The 24,833-nt window shown below is 40.9% G+C and overlaps 1 protein-coding gene across 8 annotated transcripts; it reads left to right on the forward strand.

Annotated features, from left to right (window-relative positions):
- Window positions 1-998: 998 nt before the first annotated feature.
- Window positions 999-24,666, forward strand: mybpc1 (myosin binding protein C1). 8 transcript variants are annotated; one of them, XM_028400654.1, is made up of 35 exons: window positions 999-1,249; window positions 4,535-4,561; window positions 5,609-5,680; window positions 6,728-6,943; window positions 7,861-7,908; window positions 8,583-8,624; window positions 9,102-9,143; window positions 9,646-9,756; window positions 10,185-10,333; window positions 10,418-10,535; window positions 10,624-10,672; window positions 11,275-11,331; window positions 12,195-12,203; window positions 13,795-13,961; window positions 14,039-14,171; window positions 15,514-15,522; window positions 15,770-15,894; window positions 15,989-16,094; window positions 16,197-16,363; window positions 16,455-16,620; window positions 16,694-16,800; window positions 16,873-17,009; window positions 17,213-17,372; window positions 17,459-17,563; window positions 17,643-17,831; window positions 18,374-18,508; window positions 18,678-18,845; window positions 18,925-19,013; window positions 19,100-19,295; window positions 19,374-19,513; window positions 19,603-19,762; window positions 20,209-20,345; window positions 21,050-21,236; window positions 22,183-22,223; window positions 23,864-24,666. In XM_028400654.1, the coding sequence occupies exons 1-34, from the start codon at window positions 1,228-1,230 to the stop codon at window positions 22,200-22,202; spliced, it is 3,765 nt and encodes a 1,254-aa protein (XP_028256455.1). In that variant the 5' UTR covers window positions 999-1,227; the 3' UTR covers window positions 22,203-22,223; window positions 23,864-24,666. The 8 variants fall into 8 exon arrangements, with proteins under 8 accessions (XP_028256455.1, XP_028256454.1, XP_028256462.1 ...); XM_028400653.1 differs by having other exon boundaries at window positions 10,621-10,672; window positions 23,864-24,665; XM_028400661.1 differs by lacking the exon at window positions 22,183-22,223 and having other exon boundaries at window positions 10,621-10,672.
- Window positions 24,667-24,833: the final 167 nt, after the last annotated feature.

A 24,833-nucleotide genomic window follows, 5' to 3' on the forward strand; every position in this document is an offset into this window, starting at 1 on the left:
AGTATTTACTTGCCAGGTCGGAAAGTCTGCTGTTCTTGGACAGCATTCCCTCTGGATTAAACTGATATCTGGCATCTGGCATCAAGTCACTGCTTGTCATCTCAAACTTTTTGTTTTGTAATAAATCCACAGATTCTCTGAATATGCTGTACATCATCCCAGCACAACGCAGGATTGTCGGAGAGTATTACATCAGCCTCAGACCTGTGACAATGACGACACCTTCCCCTTTTATATGCCACCCCCTGATATCTGACGACCCTCAGCATGGTAATACAGGCTGATATCTAAGAAAGCTACAAACTTCACCTAATTTCCACAAACAATAGACAGGCCTATACTATGCAGTCCTTTTAATTGCAATGATTTCAACATTATATATAATTCTGCAGCTTTAATTTTTTTCAACATATTCATGGCTGAAGTATTTTTTCCCAAAAAGCTAAAGCACAAAGCTATTTATGATGCAGATATGTAGCCATTAAAAACTGCATGTTTCTGGTAAAGATTTATGTGTTGGAATGATCTTGGAAAATAGCAAATTTGAGATATTAATTTATGTATTTATGGGCTTTGCCAAAAAAAGTTTACAGCTTATTTCTAGTGTTTTATTGTACAAATTATGACGTTAACATGAAAATGATTGGCTATGCCATCACTGTGAAATGTGGGGTTACAGTATAGAAATCACTAAACCAGGATTAACTAAGTTTCTTTTATATTAGCACTAAAGTGTTCTTCAACAATTTGAGCAAGTCAATGAGTAAAACCTGACTATGGCATGAGATCTGGGCCTTAAGTAAGTAAGGAAAAATCTGGTGAGCTCCAAAAGAACACCTCTTTAACTAATTAATTTAACTAACTATTAACTTTAACAGGGGACAGTGATGCTACAGCAGTTGCAGGACAGAGCTGCACTGTCCACAACAGAGAGGAGGAGCATGCCACCCCTCTATATAAGGCCTAAAAGACTGTCCCTCTTGGATCTGTCACTGGTCCTTCTCTCCTCCCCCACTAAGGCTTCCAAACCCAGTGCCCTCCTTATCTCCCATCACTCTGGTGTGAGGGGTTCCAGAGGTTTTGTCTTGCTATCAACATCATCATCATCATCATCATCATCATCCTCTATCTGTCCCTCCTGGACTGAGAGGGCTCCCTCAGAGTCAACCACATCGATCTGAAGAACCGTTTTGACTCATTGAAAGCTTACTTGGGAGGCGGCTCAAGATGCCAGAGCCCACAAAGAAAGGTAAGAGTCTTGTTTATGTTGCCAGAACCAAAAGCATCATAGCATTGCAACAGTCTTGGTGTCCGAACTACACCAGCAGTGTCCAAATATGCGTTTTATGCTTTAACTGTGTGTTTTTGATTGAGGGGCGCAGATTCGGTCAGCTCCATCACTTTACAGCTCGCCTGCCAGCTTGTTAGGAATCCTCAAAGTGACTTTGACAGTGGTGTTGTATTACTGATGCATGCATGTTTCTACCATCCTTGGTGCAGGAGAAGATTTGAGGTTTACGTATGTAGGATTGTTGCCCTGGATTGTTCTGATTGATCCAGCAGAGGAATGTTGATGAGTGCTGTAAAGGATGATGCAATTTGTACGGTAGAGGATAGGCTACATAATACCTTGGCTGTAGATGCAGGAATAGTCTGACGTACCCCTCCCCTCTGCTCTGCCCACAATTCAAGTCCATGTTAAACAGCATCCCCTGTTCCGGCCTCACACCAGATCTATCTTCCAAACCATAATGTCACTCATCTGTACCATCATGTCTGTCAGCATTCCCTTTTAATCTGGTTGTCTGTCATTATATTGGCGTTACCTCCCAACCAATTAGCTGAGCTCTGTGGGAGCCTGCTAGAACCTAGTCATACCAAAACAACATGCACAGAAAATGGAACATCTATTTAGCCTTTGGAAGCATTCTGCTGACAGCCAAAAAATGTTTTTATTAATAATTCAATTACCCTCCAGAAAGGCTCTGATCTGTCCCTTGCAGCTCTTAACACATTGACACACTCCTTTAGACACATGTCATCTAGTGACTCCTGTCCACCTTTTTGGATAATTTGGATGATGAAAACTGGGTTAATCAACTCACTACAAACTCCAAAACCCAATTCCTCTGGGTAAAATCATAGCCTACTTTCCATTTGCTGTTGAGTAAGTCTTGTGTGTGAAGTGATGTGACGGTCAGTACAGGCTTTGTGTAAAGCACAGATGCCCCTGCGGTGTTCATCCACTGCCATAAACATCTCTGATCCCCTCAGAGACAAAGCTGTGGTGAAATAGAGTGCAGCAGATTCCTGTCTGCTACAAACACTTCCCAGAAATAGATGCAGAGCCAAGAGCATCAGATAAATAAGGCTGGAAAAGTATTGTTCTTTAAATGAGTCTGAACAGCTGAAGAGGAGGAGGCCAGAGCTGTTGTTTTAGACACCCCACTCTCAAGTCTTTAAAAAGTCAGAAGCAGAGATGACGGACTGGCTGAGTCGTCCGCGGATCTCTTGGGACCGGGATTCTTGTCCCGGGAATAGTTCAGAATGAGTGCACTTTTAATCCCCATCCCTTGTTCCCTGGCATCTCCCTCCACTGCCACCCTACCCCCACCCCTTCTCACCCGCTGTGCCACACGCCAAAACAGACATCGCACTGCCGATCTCTCCGATCAGGATGGATCACTCAGAGGTCAGGCACCTCCCCATTAAAACTTTGACATGCTCAAAGCCCTTCCAGTAGTGTCCACAAAGATTTGGGTTTCAGTGGTGTTGAAGCTCTTGTCTGCACCTCATGATATTTACTGTCACTAAGGTCCATCACTCTCCCCGGGCTCTGTCCTCTGATGCTGCTGCTTTGTGTTACAGAAAACCACCTCGTAAATCAAACCTACAGTAAAACACAGAGGAGGAAAAGCCTGTCAACAGCTAATTGTCACCCGAGTACAGCTATCATCTACTTTCAGACTCCTCAAGTGGCCTTCATTGTAGTTGTTATCAAACCACACCTACTAAAAACAAAGAAAAAACACTAAAGCAAGTGTAGACAGTCTCATTAGACTGTCATCTTCATTAAAGTAATAAAGGTCTATATTAGGAGAAATGAAGCTGCCGGCGGTCTGGCTCACATCAGAGCTCTCCATGAGCCCTTCTGTCTGCACGCCAGCAGCAGCAACAGCTGAAAATACCTGCAGCCCTGTCAGCTGCACTGGGAGTCCTCAGAGGTAAAACAAAACCTTTCTCCACTCTCATTATCTCGACGGTGATGAGACAGAGTGAGCGAGTTTCATTCCTTGCTACATGATGTGACCCTGCAGGATTGTGGCCCAGTGGCCAGCGATACATTGTTTTGAGGTGAGCTGGTTGTGTGGCTAATTTTGACCGGGAATGCTAACAGGGAATCATTACAAATAGAACCATGGAAGAAAATGCATACTAAGAATGATGGAGAGTCAGTGGGCATATTGAATGTGCAATTAAGGTGATGTATTCATAGACTGCCTTCCAACAGATGGCAGAGAGAAACTGAGACACTGCTTGTAGAGAGAAAAGGTTTCTCTCAAACTCAAGATGCAAAACAAAGAGCTGAGAAAGTTTAAGAATTCTTCGGGACATGGGCATCAGAATAATTGTATCTTCTATTGCCAGACTGATTGTGTCTCCTTTAAAACTCTATTTCATTTAACATGTCCACCCACAAAAAAGACAAGTGGCAATGAGTTCAAGAACAACATACCAGGGGGTGGAGAGACGTCATGTCCATGTTAGACTTTGTCACTCCTTTAGTTGTCAGGTTTGGGTATAAAGCTACATGACTGAGTTTCGGAAAAGATCATGTTGTAGGTTACCCCATATGCAACAAAATTCTCCACCCCTGTGGTCATGTGAGAAAGTGTGTGTGAGCACCTCTATACACAGCCACAGGGGCGTACATAGCAATGTAAACACAGATCAAATTTAACTGTCAATGATTTCATTATCTGTACAACAATCGATCTGAGACAAGCCAGGGAAGAGGGCAACAGTGTTAGCGACTGTGTGCTTTGCTGCTGCTACATGTGGTGTTGACTGTGGAGGCAGTCTCCCATCAGTACCAGATGGCCTCTGACATCTCCCTGTGCTCCACTAAACCACTAATAACTGAATAAAAGAGGTTGGTTTTTTAACCCCGTCATTGCATGCCAATGGGTATATGGATGCTTTAATCTGCTGATACTCTGGACCAAGGTCTGTTACAGGTTTTAAATATTCCGCCATGTTTTAGACACTGCTTACCCTCGCCATTAGTTTGCTAAGTCTAGACGAGGCAGAGGGCAAACAAATGGTGTCTCCTGCAGGCCTCTGTCATAATCTGTAAAGTCTACATAGTATCTTAACATAAGGACGATGATATGGCTTAGTGGTGCCTGGAAATCAATGAAATGGGGTCAATGTGATCAAACAGGGAAACAAAGATTTGGTGGTGATTGCATTAAAGATATCTTACTGTCATCTTTGAGAGTAAACAGGTTTGTTTGTTTTTTTTTCTCTGCAGATGATGTGCCGAATGGCCAGCCAGAGGGTGAGTGCATCTCCAGTCTCACTGTCTCATATACAATCACCAAAAAAAAGGCAGCTGTACGGGTGTAGAAGGACACAAACCAACTGATGCACATAGCTTTGTCAAACAATAGCCGATGTTTGCACTGAGATGGAGTAAAAACGGAACATGTCTTCACTTGCAACGCAACGATGACAGGCCAGAACTTGGCGTGAATGTGCAAACACAGCCTCATAGGAGTGTAAATGTGGAGCCAATAGTCGGCAGTATGGATGTGCCGCTGTGCTCCAGAGATATCTGTGGTGGCGACCAAGCTGTCAGCATCTCTGACATTCCTCTCGCCAGTCGGCTGATCCCTCTGTGTTGATTCAGCTGACCACACCATCCCACGTGAGGAAAAGTAGTTGGCATGCGTGCGGGGCTGGGGTTTGACCTTGGAGCTTCAGCATCTTGAGGCTCCAGCATGGTCAAAGGGGGAGAGAGAGCTCAGCTTTTGGGGGTTTAACTAAAAATGTTCCTGACACATGATTTTAAAGTGTTACTGGCAAAAAAGCACAACCTGAAAAGAGTTGTTTTGGTTTTTTACGTGCATGTGGACACAAAAAAATGGTGGCTATGCAGAGGTCCTGCAGACGTTTGCATACAGCCTCTTGATTTACCTGATGATGGAAGTGCATTAATAAACGTACCGGTATGCTAAAAATGCTGAGTACGCAAGTGAAAAGGAAACAAAGCTAGCACGTTAAATACTTGTGGCAACAACTTGTGTTTCAACCCATTACTTCACAGCACAAGCATGTATTATCTCAAAATGCTCTAATGTAGTAACTGGGGTATACATTAAAATGTCAGCCAGGAGTCATAGCCCTAATTATGCCTGTGTATGTCATGTATGTACCGTATCTGAATCTGTGGGAAAGTGATGAAGTGATTGTTTGTGGTTGAGGAGGGTGGATTTTTGTTTGTCTTTGTGTTTTGGTGTGTGTGTGAGACTGAGAGCAGATGCTGAAGCTTTGTACATATTAAAAGCAGCTGTTCCATCCACCACTATATTTGTTACATGTTCAGAAAGTGTTGCCCCAGACAGTAACGGTGCGCCACCCCTACCTGAGATTTCCCTGGAGGTCTCTCCACCACCAGGTGGGTAAACCTTGACGTCCCACTTCATTTTTTCCCCCAGAATGTGTCACTCTCTTTGCACATCGCACTCACATCACGTGTGTGTGTTTGGTGTGTGTGCTGTCACTTTTTGTTTAACTGAAATCACTCTGAGAAGCCTGAAACTGCACTTTTCTTGTGGAGGTCTAAATGCTCAACAAAAGGTGAATTATTTTAGCTAGAGTAGGTTATAGGTAAGCCACTCCACTCGCTATACACCTATATGCCTGCTATGCTCTACATGCACTTTCTGTGACACATGATGCTATTACTTACTAGTGCTGTGCCTGTGTGATAGATTGAATAATCAAATTTGAGGTGTGGAGGTGAAGTTCTACTCCTCATGGTGAGCTGACCAAATGTCTAATTGGAAGAAATAGAACTTCACCTCTCTACACAGAGGGATTGTGGAAGCTGGGGTTTACTGACTCTAATATCAGTACTTAAATTCGTAAGAAATCAGATCATATATGGCTCCTGGGTTAGTTTATCCCTGTCTCCACGATCGCTTTGAGTATAGATATGCGTTGACCAGATAAATGCTTGACTGGACCTTGAATTGAGGTACAACTCTTCCTTCTTAGCTGTATCACGATGAGATTATGTTTGAGCGGTCATGTTACCTGCATGTACGTTTGTTTATAATGATACACCATAGAGGTAATTAACGAACAGTATGACGCTGACGGGTGAAAAAAAAGTCAATATTATATATGTAAATATCAGCATGTTAAGTATTTGCTAACTGACAGATGTAGTGATCTATTTTTGCAAATAAGATTATTCCCAATTTATTCTCTTTTATTTAAATGTCAAACGTTAGCATACTAACATGCTTGCAAAGATGCAGGGCATTTAAACTCTAAGTCCTGGTGGAATTTACATTTCAATTCAAACCAGCTGGCATTGTGTCTATTTGGTCATTAGCTATTTATACACATCTCAGTTAAGCAAGCACTGTCTCGTAAGGCTGCCGGTGTTTGTGCTCGATGCTTGCTGCTCCAGCCTGGCGCTTTGTCTGCTGTACAGAGGCGGTAGCAGAGGGGAAAGAGCCCGTAGAGACTGATGGGGAGAAACCAGAGGCCACAGAGCCTGAGCCAATACAGGCTGTGGTGGCCCAGGAGCCCAGTCCCACCGAGAACGGCTCAAATCAACCACAGCCTGGTGTGGTAGGGGTGAAAGAGCAAGCAGAGTCTGCTAACACTACTGTAAAGGAAGAGGGCGCTTGCTCTCCCCCACCACCTGGTAAGTATACTTCTAAACATGAATCAATCCCATGTCTCTCTCTCAGTTTAAGTGCATGTTCCACCCCTCTTGTTCTTAAAATTAAATGCTGCTGAAAATAATCAGCAGCACTGCGCACTACTGTCGCTCAGCGGCATGGCAAAACTCACAAGAAAGCCAACAGAAGAAGAATGCTATGGACTTCAATAAAGACCGATTGAAGCCATGCATTCACATATTTGCCTTTTAAACAGTGCTCTGGGTCAAACCTTGGCTTCAACTGCATGCAGATTTCAAAGCAAATAAAAATATATATTTGCACATGAAGACTTCATGCTTTTGAGTTTTGGGAAATAAAAATTGACTAATCTATAGAGTATTTATTAAGTCCATGGATGGCAAAGTGAAGGCGATGTAATTTGTTTGCAAGGTGAGTCCTAAAATTGGTTAATCTCAAAAGACAACAACAACAAAAATATACACACTTTACTTAGCCTAAATGTAGCACTGACAAGCTGGCATCTCAAGGAAGAGATAAGATATGAATGAAATTCTTTAAAGATATTTGCATTTCTTTGCAAATATGTGCTGCTTTAAGGCTGTTATTATTTTTTTTAAATACTTTTATGCTTTGACAAGAGTGCTTGAGCTTTTATCATGGCCGATTGAGGCTGCAATGGGCGCAAAACCATGATCCACCTCCCATATGCTGTTTCATCTCTTATATACAGCAACTAGCATTCTATAGGGCACAAGCCAACTCACCAGTCAATATTTTGACTTTGTGTCCAAACGCTGCATGTCACGATGGATTTTTATCTCGCATGTGGTCGATGGCCTTGACTGGCCTGCCGGTTTTGTGTCCTGTTGGCCTGCCCGTGATGGACTTGGAGCTTTTTGATAAGTGGGACTATTTGTCAATGACACCTTTATTGCAGATGATGATAATGCTGCAACCACTACCCCATCCCCAACACCTCCAGCAGGTTGGTACCCAAAACAGTCTGATGTCCATACTTCTTCAAATCCTTTGAAGCACTCGATTTAAAATGGTTAAAAACATGGCACAATTTTAAACATATTCGATTCATAAGGTGCTTGGTTTACTGGTGTGTAATGTGCATTTTAGCTTTACAGGTCCATGCTTAAAGTTGTTTAGTAACCAAAAAAAGGCCCTGGCAGATACCCAACTGGTAATTTTTTCCATATGTATGTGTCAAATCTGTAAATATCCAAATGTATGTCTGTGCACTGACAGACATACATGTGCAAAATGTGTGGTTTACATGCAAAATGCCACAACAGAATTGTTATAATCACATCAAACCTTTATTTATTTAACTCAAATAAGGATGGATGTGATGCCAGTATTTCACATGTATATATTCAACAGACCAAATAAATACATGTATGCTGATGGCATATATGCATTTTAATAAATATGCACACTTTATTTTAATTAAACTATAACATTTAGTTGTTAAAAAAGCCCTTAAGTGTTAAATTCAGATCTTCCCAAAGGAAACAGTCGTCCTTTCCAAACATTTTAAATGAAAAATGTCCCCAGACTAGTCAAACCCACGTTTGTTATAGACACGAACCATCTGAAGTAGTTGTGTTTTTTGGATCTATTTCAATGATAACTGTGTTTTTTCCACAGAGGAGACCAATTCAATCAAGAAACTCTCAATTGACCTGCCTAGTAAGATCCCTCTGTTAAATCCTAGCACCTTTTAGTTTTAGTCCCTCTGACCGAACTCGTAGCTTGAATCAGAATGACCCACTGACTGAATGCAGGGGAACGTGTTTATTTCTAGGTACTAGGTTGTGTGTGGGAGTTAGCTTTTCTACAGAATGAAGTCAAGATGTTTAAACCGTCCCTGCTAACTTATTAATACACATGTATCCATGTACTGAGGTTGTTTTCCTCTCTTTTTAAGGTCTGGTTATTTAACACAAAAACGGTCGTTTATTCTTTATATTTGAATTCTGATTTTTGACTTTCAAACGACAATATGTGCTAAATATACAGTTTGAAAGCATTTTTTGATTCAGAATTCCTCCAATCACTGCTTGCTCTTAATTGCTTGCTTGTTTCTACAAGTGTGTGCTTGCCTCAGTAGATTTTACAGTATTATTTCTTATAATATGCTGTAAATTTCTCTTTGTCTTTGTTTAGATGATAGCGTCCCTGTGGCAGCCATGGGGAGAAAAGACTCAGGTAACAACATGGTAGTCCAAAAGAAAGATAGACTCACTCATTTATTTTTAGCAGGCTATCTTACAGTTCTCCGGAGTGCAACATGAAAAATGTTGTTTTCTTGAATGTCAGTGCTCGTGTCATCCTCACTTATGTCGGACATGATGGAGATTTGATAAACAGATCTTTTCATTTGCATTCGGATAACAACCCTCAGACCTCTGGGATCACAAAGAAGACATCAGCAGCATCCAGAAGAGATATTTAGACACTTAGCTGCTGCTTACTCTATGTGTCACATTGTCTGTTTCATGCTTTCCATGTTGCAAAGAGCTGAAATTCTGCTGCTGTATGAGGTGTGATTGTTGTAAGGGGTCTGTCTGTCTTTGTAACTCTGGTAAGACAAAAAAAAAACTTACAGATGAGAAGAAAAAGTTGGGTGTCAGAGCTCCTCACTGTATCACTTTAACATGGCAGCAAGGGTGAGTTCTGTGTCATGTATGTGTTTGTCCTCACTGACCAGTGTGGTCTCTGGGAGAGGGTCAGGCCCCGGAAGATCTGGACAAGCCCATCGACACACCACCGCTGTCCACGCTGCTGATTGAGAGACCCCAGAGTGGCAGTGTGTCTGTGGGTGAGTGATGAAACAACAAAGAGGAGTCAAAGTGGAAAACTAGAAAGACCTCTGAGTAGTAACAAGATTGTGAGAACCAAAATGTCTGGTATATCTGAGATAACTTGTGATTAGGTCAAGTGACAAAATGGGTTTTTAAACAAAAGTGTAAAACTATTCTTTCCACATCCATGGAATAAGTGAGGATAAATAACCCAGATTTATTTAATAGTACAAGTATATTATATAGTAGAGGGCACTGGCAATACCTAAACAGATTGTTGGAAGTAAACAGGAACCTCCAGGGCTCATAGATGAGGCCTGTGTGGTCAAAAAGGCCTCTGGGGGCTGGTTCAAAACAGAATCAATTCCCATAGACCTCCATCTTAAAGTGTCTACCTTTACAGCATAAACAAACATGTTTACAAGCTATACTTTTGCATCCAAAGGTGGTGACATAACCTTTGTAGCCAAGGTGGAGGCCAAAGATCTTCTCCGCAAACCCACTATCAAGTGGTTCAAAGGGAAATGGATGGATCTGGCCAGCAAGACAGGAAAGCACCTTCAGCTGAAGGAGACCTTTGACCGATTCACAAAGGTACTCCACCCTAACCCCCACAGTCCCTTAGGGCCTTCATTATGATGCTCTTACACAAATTCTGATGCATCACCTTTTTGGCAGATCCACACATTTGAGATGCACATCATCAAGGCCAAAGACAACTATGCTGGAAATTACAGGTGCGAGGTCACCTATAAGGACAAGTTTGACAGCTGCTCCTTTGATTTGGAAATTAAAGGTTTGTCACGTGAACATGGACATTGACATAAATCATATTCAACAATTAAAAGAAATTCAGAGGCACTGAACTGTGTTTTTTCCAGAAGCTGAACAAGGCTCACAGAATATTGATATTCGATCAGCTTTCAAAAGAAGGTAAAGAAATGAGCTTGATGCAAAATTCTGAAATTCTATTTTTCCTCTTCAGCAGAACAGGTCAAGGTATTTATTTCAGAGAAAATAAGTTATTACAAATACCCCTGATCCAACAAGGATAATGCACAGCAGTGAACATTGTAACATGTGACATGTAAGTGTGACAAGATGGTTTGTAGTGATGTCATTAACCTTTCTTCAAGGTAATTATGAATCAATGTGTAATCAAAAGGCCAACTCTTGCATTTTAAGTCTCCCTCCAAACAATGTGCCCGGAAAGCAATACAAAGCATCCCAGTTCCATTGCATCATCACAATGTTGCTGTTCAATGAGGTTGCTTCAACATTGTGGCAATTTTGCCTGGGACCGCTCTTGAGATGATGTGTTTTTACACAAACCACCTCAGTTCAAGCTTTTATCTTGGAAAAGACAAAAAAAAGGTTTCTGTGTAAGCACCAATCGTGAGTTAGCTTGAAGCTAATGCATCGATTGACATCAGGGCCTTTGCTTTGTGTTGCTCTTTTAGCATTGTTTTCTAGTGCCTGTACCGTCTCTTTCAGCTCTGATTAAATCTTCATTAATCTCTCCTTGATAACAACAGCAGTGAAGGACAAGAAGATGCAGGGGAGCTTGACTTTAGTGGTCTCCTTAAACATAGGTGAGAATCACATCCCTATTGGAGTGGATTTTGTCCTTTTTTTTTGTCCAATACTTTTAAGCCCTGTTTTTGTCTTTCTTTTTGGATGTGCTTCTTTTTTTCTCCCTTTCACATCACATCCTTTGTAAATTTGATTTGTGTTAGGCTACTGTATGTGGCAAATACCAGTTCTTAAGATGATCTATAAAGCTATACCAGGGGTTTTCAAAGTCTGGCACAAAATTAACCAATTTTATACCAAAATATTAAAAAAGGAACATTAAAGGACTTGCTTGCGAATCTAGTGGCACCACTAGTGGTTTGAATTTAGATTGCAAACACCTCCCTTCCAAAGCATGCAGGAGATTTTTATGATGTAAAAGCTTATGATGCTAAATGTGCTCTCTAGACCCTGTTTTGGATTTGTCCCCTCAACATGAAAACATGGCAGGGTAACATGGTGGAAGAGGACATGTGATTTGATGACATTTTTATGTCAGTGTTCCTCCTTCACCAACAACACTGCACTGACAGGGATGATAAAGAGTGGTGAATGCTGCCTGATCAGGCCATTTAAGCCAACCAACAAGAACAGTTTTTTCAAAACAGGGGCAGCCTCCATGTCTCCCTGTTTTACAGAAACTGTGTGAAAATGCACCTTCATGAGAGTATAAAATTGGTCCATATGGGAGGTGTGTCACAATTTGAAAACCTCTGCACTATAGCAAAGCTAGTTTGGTACCTCGCAATAGTCAACATGATGCATATTTGAGATATAGTTCAGCGTATAAGTGTGAGTACAAACAGACCTAGTCGGTGACACTGTTCACTCCAAAATTATACATTTATTTTGGGCTTGTCTCTTTTCTCCCCTACATATTCAGAAATCAAAGGTTAGTAGAAAGAAAACCGTAGGTTTTAAAACGATTAGACCTTACTGCGGGTGAGTACTGTAATCCTGTAGAGTCCCAGCATGACATGTAGTTCTAGGAATTGGACGAGCAAGAGTGTTGGCCTACTGTAGTATGGTAACACTTCATTTGAAGGCAGCATTCCTAACTGCTCAGACAGCAATCAGTGATGATGAAAATGGGCCTTGCATCATCGTGCAACACTTCGAGGAGGTGCTGTGAAGCAAGGCAGCACCGTTATGAGGCAACAAACACCATTTTGGATCATTAATGATGTGCTGGTGGGCCATGGAGAAATGATGCTGTAAAATAGTGTTATCACTACATTGTCATTTATTTATTTAGAAATATACAGCAAATACAATACCGTGTTTATTTTGGCCTTTTTTACAATTGCCTGAAAATAAACAGATGAGAAACACAAGCAAAGAATGGAATAATATTTTTTACGCTATTCACCTCCAACCTTTCAGACATTTGGAAAATGTCTCTGAAAGAAAGGGCTGATTGAATGTTCTTTATTTAAACTAATGTCCAGGGCAACGTGTTTATTAACCCAAAATCTAACATCACCGTGCAGACATTTCCATCATCTAACAGTGTCTCTGAAGTGATCACTCAAACCAACAACTATCAAAGGGATGGGCCAGTTTATAAACAGAAAAAAAATCCTTTTTTGCAGGTTTTACCTAACTACCTGCATGACACATCCACATGTTATTGTGCACAAAAAAATAACCTGTGACTGCTCCTGTGTGTTTACATGAATTTCCCTCAGGGACCTTCCCAGAGGGATTATTAAAGTATATTCTATTCTATTCTATTAATCCTGTAAAGGAACCCAAACCTAAATTCCTCTTTAGTATGCCCCATTTATCATTTTCCCTTCTTCCCTTAGTGCATGCTGCTATTTTAATTTATTTATTTATTTAATGTCCATTTTCAAGATCAGCTGCAACTGGTAGATATAAAAGGTCTCCTCAAACCTAGACCATCCCTCTGAGTACTCTAAGATAATGCCTAAAAAAACACAACCTTGATTAAAACACTGGGCAAAGTTGAAGACACATTTTAGCTTAGCTCTGGACAGTCCCAGGTCAATCAAAAGAGTACTAGCATACGACACACACACACACACACACCCACACACACACACACACACGTAATCGCACTCACTGCCAGAAAGGGGAGACAAAAGTTCTGCACTGTAGCTTCAACTATAATAATATAATAATCTGGGCATTTTACACCTACCCACACTCAGTAACCATCCACAACTTGTTTTGTACTGATGCTACTGTGTTATTGCTAACATGTGACAGTCAACACACAGGCAGACAGCTCACCCTGCCCATCCCTTTGTGTGACATGTCCTGAGGAACGTTCTGCAGGGTAATAGCTTATATGGCAGCACAAGAACCAAGGAAGACATTGTCCTAGTTAAATAAATGGAGACTGTAAAGTTTCTACAGGCCTTATACTCGAGGTTCATGAGTGGTTCCTCAGGACACGTTGCAAACACAAGCATATGACCTCTGTCCTCACCTCATTCCCACGTATCCGGCACCATTAGGGAGCCCAAACAGCAGGATGACACTCCAGAGGTGGATGTGTGGGAGATCCTGAAGAAGGCACGACCAGATGAATATGAGAAGATTGCCTTTATGTATGGCATCACAGATCTGAGGGGTCTGCTCAAGAGGATGAAAAAGATTCCTAAAGAGGAGAAGAAAAGTGAAGGTACGTCAGTGGCAATACACAACTGGTGTATAAGGAATCCTAACTGTTATTGATCGCTACTCTGTTTTTTCTCAAAGCTTTTTCAAAGAAGCTGGAGCCAGCATATCAGGTGGATAAAGGTGGAAAGATCCGCTTAGTGGTTGACCTGGCTGACCCTACAGTTGAGCTGAAGTGGTACAAGAATGGACAGGAAATCAGGCCAACTCCCAAGTACGTAATAAAACTTTCCTGATGTTTTAATTCTGTGTCTTTTTTGGGTTCACACAAATAAAAGGCATTTTATTTTTTAAAAAATGCATTTTATCTGTGACAGTGCTTATGTTTTCATACCGTCTTAGTTGAAAGTACAATGGTTCACATGTTTTATTTCACACAGAAGGCAATTCATATGGCACACAGACATACACTCTGTGACACTGTGAACCATTGCCAACTGACGGCCAGTGAATAAGTAACATTCTCTCGACTCTAATGTGGCTCTAATCGGGTTCTACACAGCACAGTAAATGCCCCAGAGCTACATTTGGGTGTAAATGTAGTGTATGATGTCAACTATTGTCTTAACTGATGTATATGTCCTTCTCAGCACAGGAAAAAGTGGTACCTCCTTCACAGGTCTTTAACCAAGTCTGGCTTTGGGACAGATTAAACATCTGTCAAATCAATTTAGCTTACATGCATATACTGCACATACAATTATTGATGATTGTATGTAATGCATAAGCAATGACATGAACTTTAGCTGCTAAAGAGACAAATATTTCTTAAGTATTGGTGGAGAACAAAGCAGAGCTAAAACTAGATTGAAAAGTGTTCTGACATTTATTTGTTGGACAACATTAGTAACAGTAGTTTGACTGCCACTGGCTTCAGAAGTGACACATGTGATGGTTTGTTTAAGGCAGAGTAGCATAAAGATAGAAGAGTTAATACAGACAGTGGTAATAATTCTTAACCTTTTCTTTAGGGACTCTGATGCAAAAATGTCAGAACATTGCTTTGGCATTTACTGTTTGCAGTCGCAATCTGGTTAAGTTTATGAATCAAAAGTTCCTGGCTAGGTTAAATTACCAAAACCTTTTGTTTTTTGGTTTATGCAAAGATCTGGGTTTTGCATAGCTACCTAAAGTGTAATGGGAGCTCCAACATTATGGTTGAAATAAGTTCAATTTTAAACCTGTTCTTTGCTTATAAAATAAATATTAGCAGACTGAAATAGCGATACCAGACATCTGGAGTGATTAAGTTAATTCTAAATAGCTGAATATCTGTACAAGACCGTCTGAAGTTAAAGCCATCTGGGAGGATATTGCTGTTTTCTGGTTTGGTCTCCAGGGCTGAAGACTTTTATTGTAAATTGTCTTTCTCCTCTTCTTTGTTGTTAACACCGTTGCCAAACACATGCTCCACCCATCCAGGCATGATGTCTCTCTGTCTTTGTCTGTCTGTCTGTCTGTCTGTCATATCATGGTGCTCCTTCCTGTCCGCCATAATTACTTCCTGTACACTTCCTCTGCCCTGGCTCCATTCTGGCTCTGCTGCTGACGTTAAGTCAAAGGAAGTAAGTCCATCCGTCTAGTCGGTTCCCCCTTCACCATGTTACAGATTCAGTGTGAGCCTGCCGCCTCTGTGTGTGGTTTCACTTTTGAAGCATGCTGATTATATGCAAACACTATTGTCCATTTGATTTTAACAATATTTTCTTTAGTTCCATGTGGAGCACTATTTGACTAGTATATAATTGTATAATTATAATTAGGTGTTGTGTTTTGGTGACCAGTGATGTAACCAATGGACTTCATATTTAGGTATATTTTTGAGCATAAGGGCACACAAAGAATTATGATCATCAATAACTGCACCATGAATGATGATGCAGCATACGCTGTTGCTGCCGGGGATGAAAAATGCACCACCGAGCTATTCGTCAAAGGTATGTTTCTGATTTGACTCTAATTTTTTAAATGACATGTAAAAATTATTCAAACAAATATCGAATTAGTCCTTATTCTCTTCTTGCCTTTCAGAATTACCTATTAAGATAGTTAAAGGTATTGAGCCTGTGAAGACCACGGTAAATGAGAGGATTGAGCTGGAATGTGAGGTGTCAGAGGAAGGTGCCCAAGTCAAATGGTAAGACTATAATTAATGTTTTTAAAGGTGTAAAGCTAACATATTGCACACAGAACAATGATACCACCACCACTGTGTGTATTTTATAAAATGCTCTTTCAGGATGAAGAATGGCGTTGAGGTTCCAACAGGAGTGCGTTCAAGATACCGAGTCAAGTGTGAGGGAACCAAACACTACTTGGTGATTGACGATGCCACCAGAGATGACACTGGCACATATTCCGTCATGGCCACTGGTGGCACATCTGAAGCCCATGTTCAAGTTGACTGTATGTAGTTTTTTTTTTTTTTTCATATTTCAATCACTCGCATATTTTTCAGTTCCATTTATTTCTATTGTCTATCTGTATATTTAATTAGTGAAACCACTAAAGGTGTACCAGGACCTGCAGGATATAACAGTGATGCTGGGTCAGCCCATCAAGCTGCACTGTGAGATATACCCCGGCAATGTCCCAGGTCGTTGGTACAGGAATGGTCAGCTGGTCCAGCCCAATGATCGCATCAACATCATTCACAGGAATAAGTATGTCAGCCTCTATAGAACTCAATTCAGACACAACCAATTTCACAACACAGCTAACTAACATATTTTTAAGGGTTCACCGAATTGAAATTGAGAGCAGCTCCCTCCATGATGCAGGAGATTATACTTTCGTGCCTGAGGGATACTCACAGAGCCTGTCTGCCAAAATCCACATCATTGGTACATAAACGGTATAATGGAGTGATACAGATGTTTTATCTTTCCATACACAGCTAATGTGTTTTTCTACAGACCCTCCAAGGGTACACTTGGACAGCTTGAACTTCCCAGACAATACTGTTACAGTCGTGGCAGGAAACAAACTTCGACTGGAGATTCCTATCAGTGGAGAACCAGCTCCAAGAGTGGTGTGGATGAAGGGAGAAAGGGTGAGCTTCTTGAAAACAAAGTATAGCTGAATAATATGCTTTACTTTGTTCACACTTTGTTGACATTGGTCAATGTCTGCATCAGATTCTCCACACTTTTTTTCCCCAAGGACACTTTGATGCGTGAAGAGGTGGAGAACTGAACCAACTTCATTCGGTGGATAACCTACTGCTCTGACATATCTCTTTTGTCTGTTTTTTAGGTGATTCTTGAGTCAGGCCACCGTGTCCGAGCTGAAACCTATGGTGACCAGACAAGCCTGACAATTGAGGTCACAGAACGAGATGACTCAGGGAACTACAAGATAGTCCTGCAGAATGAAGCTGGTGAAGCCACAGCCAGTGTTAAAATCAAAGTTGTCGGTAAGGGAACTTCAAACAACAAATATAAAACGGAGATGCTTTAATCTGTTTCTTAAATCAACAATCGCACTGTTTGCTGGCTTCAGACATTCCTGACCCTCCTGATGCTCCCTTGGTCCCAGTGGTGGGTGGTGATTGGTGTTCTATGACATGGGATCCACCAAAATATGATGGAGGTTCGCCAATATTAGGTAAATATTCTACCAGACTCATTACCAAAGTTCTAAATGCGTCAGACTTAATTAACCAACTTTCCGACCGCTTCTAAAGGCTATTTTATTGAGAGGAAAAAGAAACAGAGCTCCAGATGGATGAGACTGAACTTCGACCTGATTAAAGAAACTTTGTTTGAACCCAAGAAGATGATTGAAGGAGTGCCGTATGAAGTGCGGATCTTTGCAGTCAATGCGATCGGTGTGTCTAAGCCCAGTGAACCATCCAAAGCATTTACTCCCCTTGGTGAGTACCCAGAGTGTCTCCCCCTTAAAGGCATAAACCTTAACCTATGACCTACCTGTGGCTATCAAGAATCTATCCAGAAAAAAAATTAACACCCCTACATAACACTTTAATTTTATTTTATAGAAGTCTCATAATAATGAAGGCAAAAGAGTCGGCATCTGATCTGCCCTTGGTACCCCAGCAACACAGCTGTTCCCCCACACACCCACCATCCCAAGCATTCTGACTGTGACCTCCATTGGACATGCAAGAGCTTTAGAGGATATTAAATATGTCTTTATAATGGCTGCCAAATCATGTGCGGATTAGGAGATCAGGTCTGTCAGAGGGTTCAATGTGATTCAGAATACAAGAATAGCCAGCAAGAGAAGAAACTAATGAGATCTGACAGGGAGACTGATAGCATGCCAGCCTGAGAGAGAGGCACCATGCTCACATGTCCATGATTTGCCTAAATGGATGTTTTCGTGTTGATCGTGTTCACATCCATTGCTGGAGCACATGGGAAATTCAAGCTGTGACTTTTCTAATGTTTTCAGCTGTGACCAGTGAGCCCACCATGCTGGTTGTGGATGATGTCACAGACACAACAGTGACCGTAAAATGGCGTCCTCCTGAAACAATTGGAGCTGCAGGGCTGGATGGATACTTAGTGGAATACAGCATAGAAGGAAGTAAGTCAACTTCCTCCATCTTTACGAAGGAGCTACACACAATTACTGTGGTCATTTCCACTGAACACACTGCTGCTCTGTAAGTTCACCATGACCACAGGTATTTGGGGATGGTGTAGATTTGAAATAAACAATCATTTTTTTTAAAGATGATTTTCCCCCGTTACAGCTAATGACTGGACTGTGTCCAACAAGGAGCTGACAGAAAAAACCAAGTACACCATCACTGGGCTGACACCAGGAAGTAAAATATTAGTCCGGGTTAAAGCCATCAATGCAGCCGGAGCCAGCGCCCCAAGGACTCTGCAACACTCTATTCTGGTCAAAGAGGTTATTGGTGAGAAGTCTTGTTTAGAACTGGAAACAAAGATTACTATTTGACATGAACAATAATCTTTTACCCTTATCTTCTTTAGAACCACCCAAGATCCGTGTCCCGCGACACTTAAAGCAGACATACACTCGTAAAGTTGGAGAGACAGTCAACCTTGTGGTACCATTTTTGGTAAATTTCCCAGCTATGCTCCCATTTATATTAATGTTACACATATAAACGCGATATTTCAGCCATACTGCTCTGTGTCTTTGTAGGGCAAACCCCGGCCAAAGGTCACCTGGTTGAAAGAGGGCAAGCCCATTGAGCCATCCCATGTGAGCATCCGTAACACAGACTGTGACAGCATCATTTTCATCCGTAAAGCAGAGCGAAGCCACTCTGGGAAGTATGACATGACAGTGCAAGTTGAAAACCATGTGGACACTGCTATTATTGACATACAGATCGTAGGTGAGTGACATGATTATTCTCAATCGGACATGATAAAAATAAATTGCTGTAATTGATTTATTTTTCTCCAATTTGTAGATCTACCTGGACCTCCTCAGTGTGTGACTATTGAAGATGTCTGGGGAGGAAATGTAGCTCTGGTTTGGACCCCTCCAAAAGATAACGGGAATGCCCCAATAACAGGCTACACTATACAAAAAGCAGACAAGAAGACAATGGTACAGGATAGATGTATACTATCCTAAAATTGCTAATAAAAAACATGCAAAACAAATTATGACAGCATGTGGTTCTCTCTGCTTTCCAGGAATGGTACACATGCCTTGAGCACTACCATCGCACCTGTATCACAGTCACAGAACTGGTGGTTGGGAATGAGTACTACTTCAGGGTCTTCTCAGAGAATATGTGTGGTCTGAGTGAAACCGCCACCCAAACCAAAAAGAGTGCTCTCATCGTTAAAGAGGGTAAAACTGACTGTGTGTTTGTAAGTGTGTATGGAGGGGTGAGATCTGAGGAATAAGTGTGCTCACCTGTGCAAATGCATTTCATTTCTAATGGGGGAAAATGCTTCCAAAGCTATGACTTTGGAACAAATCACACTGTTGTTTAACATTAAAACTCTGTAAAGATGTTGTTTTATTTACCAACTAAACTTTTCTCGCAGCTGTTATCTGAAAGGTACTGTCAGTGATGTTTTCCACCCTAAAGTGAGCCTGATTCACAGCCTCACTTTAAAATCTCACAGGGTTCAGGTTATGACTGACAGGCCCTTAAACACAGTGTCTCAGTACCAGCCGATGATAAACAAAAAAATACTTGTCTTTCCCTCATCACACAGGGAATTTCCCACATGATACCGCTCAGTGCCAGTATCATGCACGACCCCATTCCTTTACACTTACCCCCACAGGTTTGCAGATGAAAAATCCAGAGTACAGTGACCATGACTTTAAGGAGGCGCCGAAGTTCACACAGCCACTAATCAACACCTTTGCCATCGCTGGGTACAATACTACACTGAACTGTAGTGTCCGTGCCAACCCAAGGGTATGTTGCAGAATCACAGATATAAGTGCTATGTATCTAGACTTCGTGTGTCTTGGGTGAAGTACACCGGTTCACTCCTGGCATTAGCATGTCCATAGACAAACATGGGAGAAATTCAGAGATAAAGACATCAACAATTCAGGCTAGTCCACTCCTTAGCACGTTCCCTGCAAACCAAATCACTCAGACACTGAAAAAAAGACGAATATGACATTGTGCATGAATAATACTCACACACTGTCCTTTATGTGGCACATTTGTGTAATCACTACTGAAAGAATGAAGCCATATACATATAAGGAACACCTATGATCAGATCATCACAGACTCATGCTAATGCCGGCTTTGAACAGGGCCCCTGTTTGCAAAATGGAGTTTAAGCTGGTAAAGATCGATGTGTTTTATCAATAAATCTGTTTACATATTCTGGCAAAACCACCATGTTTACGACCTAACTGCTGGGCCAGTTAAGACCTCATTCTTAGGCTTCATTCTTGATAATGCTTTTTGAGATAAAATACAAGCGTGTGTTTTGAAATTTTGGGGAGCACTTGAGTCCACAAGTACTATCACATATAAACGATATATAAGCTGTAATAATAAACTAGAATGATTCTTTAAGAAAAAGCTTATTTCAATAAAAACCAAAGGGTTAAGTGCCTGAGGCTGGACTAACATAATGATTCTTCTGTGTCTGCCTGCAGCCCAAAGTCATCTGGATGAAGAATAAGATAATCATCCTTGATGACCCACGCTACCGTATGTTTAGCAACCAAGGAGTCTGTACTTTGGAGATCAGAAAGCCCAGTCCTTATGATGGTGGTGTGTACACTTGCAAGGCCATCAATGATTTGGGAGAGGCTCAAGTGGACTGCAAGCTAGAGGTCAAAGGTCAGTAAGGACATGGAAGGTGATCTCTGTGTATCTCCCTGGACACCTGGTTTCCCAAATGTGAATTTTTATTACAACATATGGCCTTTCAGCCATAACAGTGACACACATATGATTACTTTCATCACTCTCATGAGTGTCAAGAATTAAGGAGACTTTGGGAAACCAACGCCACTAGGGTACCACAGTGCTTAAACTGTGTACAGTCTACCCAATGGACGATATAGGCGGTGGACATGTAAGTATCTGAACTGGTTTGCACCAGCTATTCGTAAATTTGGTATTAAGTCCATGTGTCAAGTCTTTAAATTCTAGTAACTACTAATTCCTGTTTGGGTTGCACCACTCAGATTGTGGCCTTAGGTAGAAAAGTGGACGTCTTCTTTATCCTAGTTAGCCACTTTTCAATAACCAAAATGAGAAATACAACAAAAGTTTCTGACTTCAAACTCAAATTACTCAAAATATGCATATGCATGTAACTTAGTAATTATGTTTGAAAATATGAACAGCTGGTGCAACAGGTTCCTGGACACCATTTTAAAGTAGATTCAGATAATGATGTATTAATAATCCGATCATGTGTGTGCCGTTGACATCATATCTGGTGACATTTTCCCATCACCACGACACGCAGGACTGTTTTCCTTTGTGTTCTCACACAGTCATCCAGTCATCCTGTTCCCATCATCACAGCACACCACCTCAACACACACCAGTCTGTCACCAGTCGCACATATGTAGGCATAACATATAGACCTGTGATATTCTTCTGTTCTGTATTATTTCATGTCTCCATCTAAAACTATTATCCTAGTGTTGTTTTATGCCACACAGTAACTCCTCATGTAAAGAGATCAGTAATACCTCAACAGTATTCCCTGGTGCACACATATAACTCCATGTAAACATTTGGTTAACCCCTCTTCTCTTCTCTCTCCCCCAGTCCAAACTCAAGAATTGTGAATGTATGTTCTCATATATAAGGTAAGCTTTCATATGGTTTTGGCATATGAAGCTTATGTCATTCATTATGCATCTTTCAGCCTGTGTAACCTTGCTTATCTCAGTCAGTAAGACTGTAGCAGCTGTTCTGCCCCATCAAAGGAGCACCCAGAGAAAGAATGGGTCAAATTTGCATGACAGCTTGTGCCTGGTCACTACATGGTTTCTCTTAGCTGGTTGACCTTCAATATATTAAGAAATTATTGTTAAATTATGTGAATTCAAAGACTCATGTAACCTTTGCTGGAGGTAAGGTGAGTAAAAGCTTTTGGAAATGTTCTAACCTGAGCTGAACCAGAGCATCATCTGTGGAGATTGAGTTGCTGTTCAACAACATTACAGATAAAATATATATTCATGTGTTTGGACCTGATTCCTGAGTTGTGTATGCATAAACAAAGAGACAGCAAGTATCTCTTGCAGCCCTTTGCTTGTTGCAGTCTGGATTATATCAGCTTTCTTTGCTTGTAAGCTGTGCCCCTTGTTCCAAAGTGCATGAGCGTGTTGACACTTTTTGCACCAGAAAACAATCACAAAGAGAATTCGTCTTGCTGTCTAGCTGTTTAATTTAATCAGTATTCAGCAAGATAACATGAGTTATAGTTACACTAGAATATCTCAAAAAATTTTGGATCACAGTATTCATGATCCTCAGAGGACATACTGTATCTATCTGATGCCGTGTAGCAGGTCTAATTTATTCAAATGTACTTGGATATATCTCATAAATGGTTTGGTACAAAACTAAACAATGGTATTAGTGGTTGATGTATCCTCGTAACTGGTCTAGTCTAGGTCTAGATTTTCTGGCTATTTTTGCCATCTTAGAAATCAGTACAAAGTTGGATTAAAAATTATCATGTTCCCAGAATATGTATACTACTACCTGCTATGAAATTTGGTGCTATCAGGTGACTGTGATCTCATCCCCTTTAATAATTTACAAACTTTTTCACTAGAAATTGAATTGTACAAAACTGTATGAACTCATTTATGGTACCTAGATAATACATCTAAAGAATAAAAGTTGTTTGAAGGCACTTAACTCCAAGTGCCTGTGCCTCAGTACAGCCATACACTGGGAATGTAAGGCTGAGAATGACGCCACAGAAACCATAGAGCCGCAGCTGTTACCTTCTAGTCTGTTCTGTTTCTTGTTGGTTTAACAGAATCAAAAGCTTCTTAGCTTCATTTTTATTCACCTTTAAACAGCTTTTTAGTGAGAATTTTTTTTGCTACTGGATGTATGGACAAACCATGGAGAGTACATGGATTTCCACTAAAATGCTTGCATTCACTTTTTGGTAATAAAATATACATCAAGCCAACTTTTGTATAGTCTCATTTGCAAAAAGAAATACTTCCCTCACAAAGCTGCTAGCTGGTGTTGTACACCATCTGCTAAAACACAGACTATTAGTATATAGCATGGAGCTGTGCACAAAGCATTCTGACTCCATTTCTTGCCTCTTTTCACTCGTTGAGGGCTTTCTTTTTCAATTTTGTTATTTTACTCAACCTATTGCTCTTCTATCCTCTACTCTCTTTTCCTCTCTCTCTCCACATGTACCTGTATTCCCACCAGCAATATTATAATATCAGTTTTTCCTCTTGCCCCTTAGGAGGCTTCACCTTCTTTGAACTCATGCAACGTGGAGTGCCCCTACACCTGATTGACAAGTACATGAACGATGCGAAGGTTGTTGAGCAAGAGAAGTAACAATGAAAAAACTGTGCAATAAAAGACTTTGCAGACATCTGCCACCACTAGTGACCCTCTTCTCTCACCTATTGAGGTCAGCAGCCAGGGCAGATTGAAAATGGTGGGCTGGGGTGGAGAAGTGGGGTGTACTGGTCTGTGGTGTGGCTTGCTGTGTGCAGGTTTGCAGCTTGTTTCCATAGAAAAAAAATCATCACCCCGTCACCCTGTTATGTTTGAAAGATGCAGCTCAGATGCATGCCAGCCATGTTTTGGTTCTAGCTTTAATAGGGACATGTAGTGTGTAAAGAAATATACCAAACACAAGCAGTGACGCACATTATTTAAAGGCAGATTTTCATTGGGAGTATCTGTAATGTGTCAATTTATGTGTGGGGTCGGAAAGAAGGGAAATGTGCGAACTAAGTTTTGATGTTTGTATGGTGTCATAAACCTCTATTTGGCAGGAGAAAGGGGAAAAAAAGACATGAGTGATGTTGGATAAATGAACGCATTGACCCATCTGCTATGAATCACATTAACATTTGTTAATTTCACGTTTTTCTGTGTTCTTCTTGGCAATTAATAAAGTAAGAAAATGTAGAGGTTTACAAACAGTCTATATCATGCATGACACATTTTGGTTTTTGGATTCATACTGGACTGAGGTTAGATTGGGGCTCATTCATGTGTGCATGCCTTTATCTTTGTAAGTATGACCTATGGATTACAATAAAACATACATACAGAAAAAAGTGCGTCTTTCTTTTTAGGAGTTCTCATCTTGTGTACATGTGGTCCAATTAAATTTAACTTTTGAGGTTTCGAACTCCCAAATTCTCCCAAATAAACAGATTAAAAGGAGACAAGGCATACCAAATGCCCATTTGGGA

Source organism: Parambassis ranga, chromosome 2 (assembly GCF_900634625.1).
Source record: "Parambassis ranga chromosome 2, fParRan2.1, whole genome shotgun sequence".
In the NCBI taxonomy this organism is placed as follows: Eukaryota; Metazoa; Chordata; class Actinopteri; family Ambassidae; genus Parambassis; species Parambassis ranga.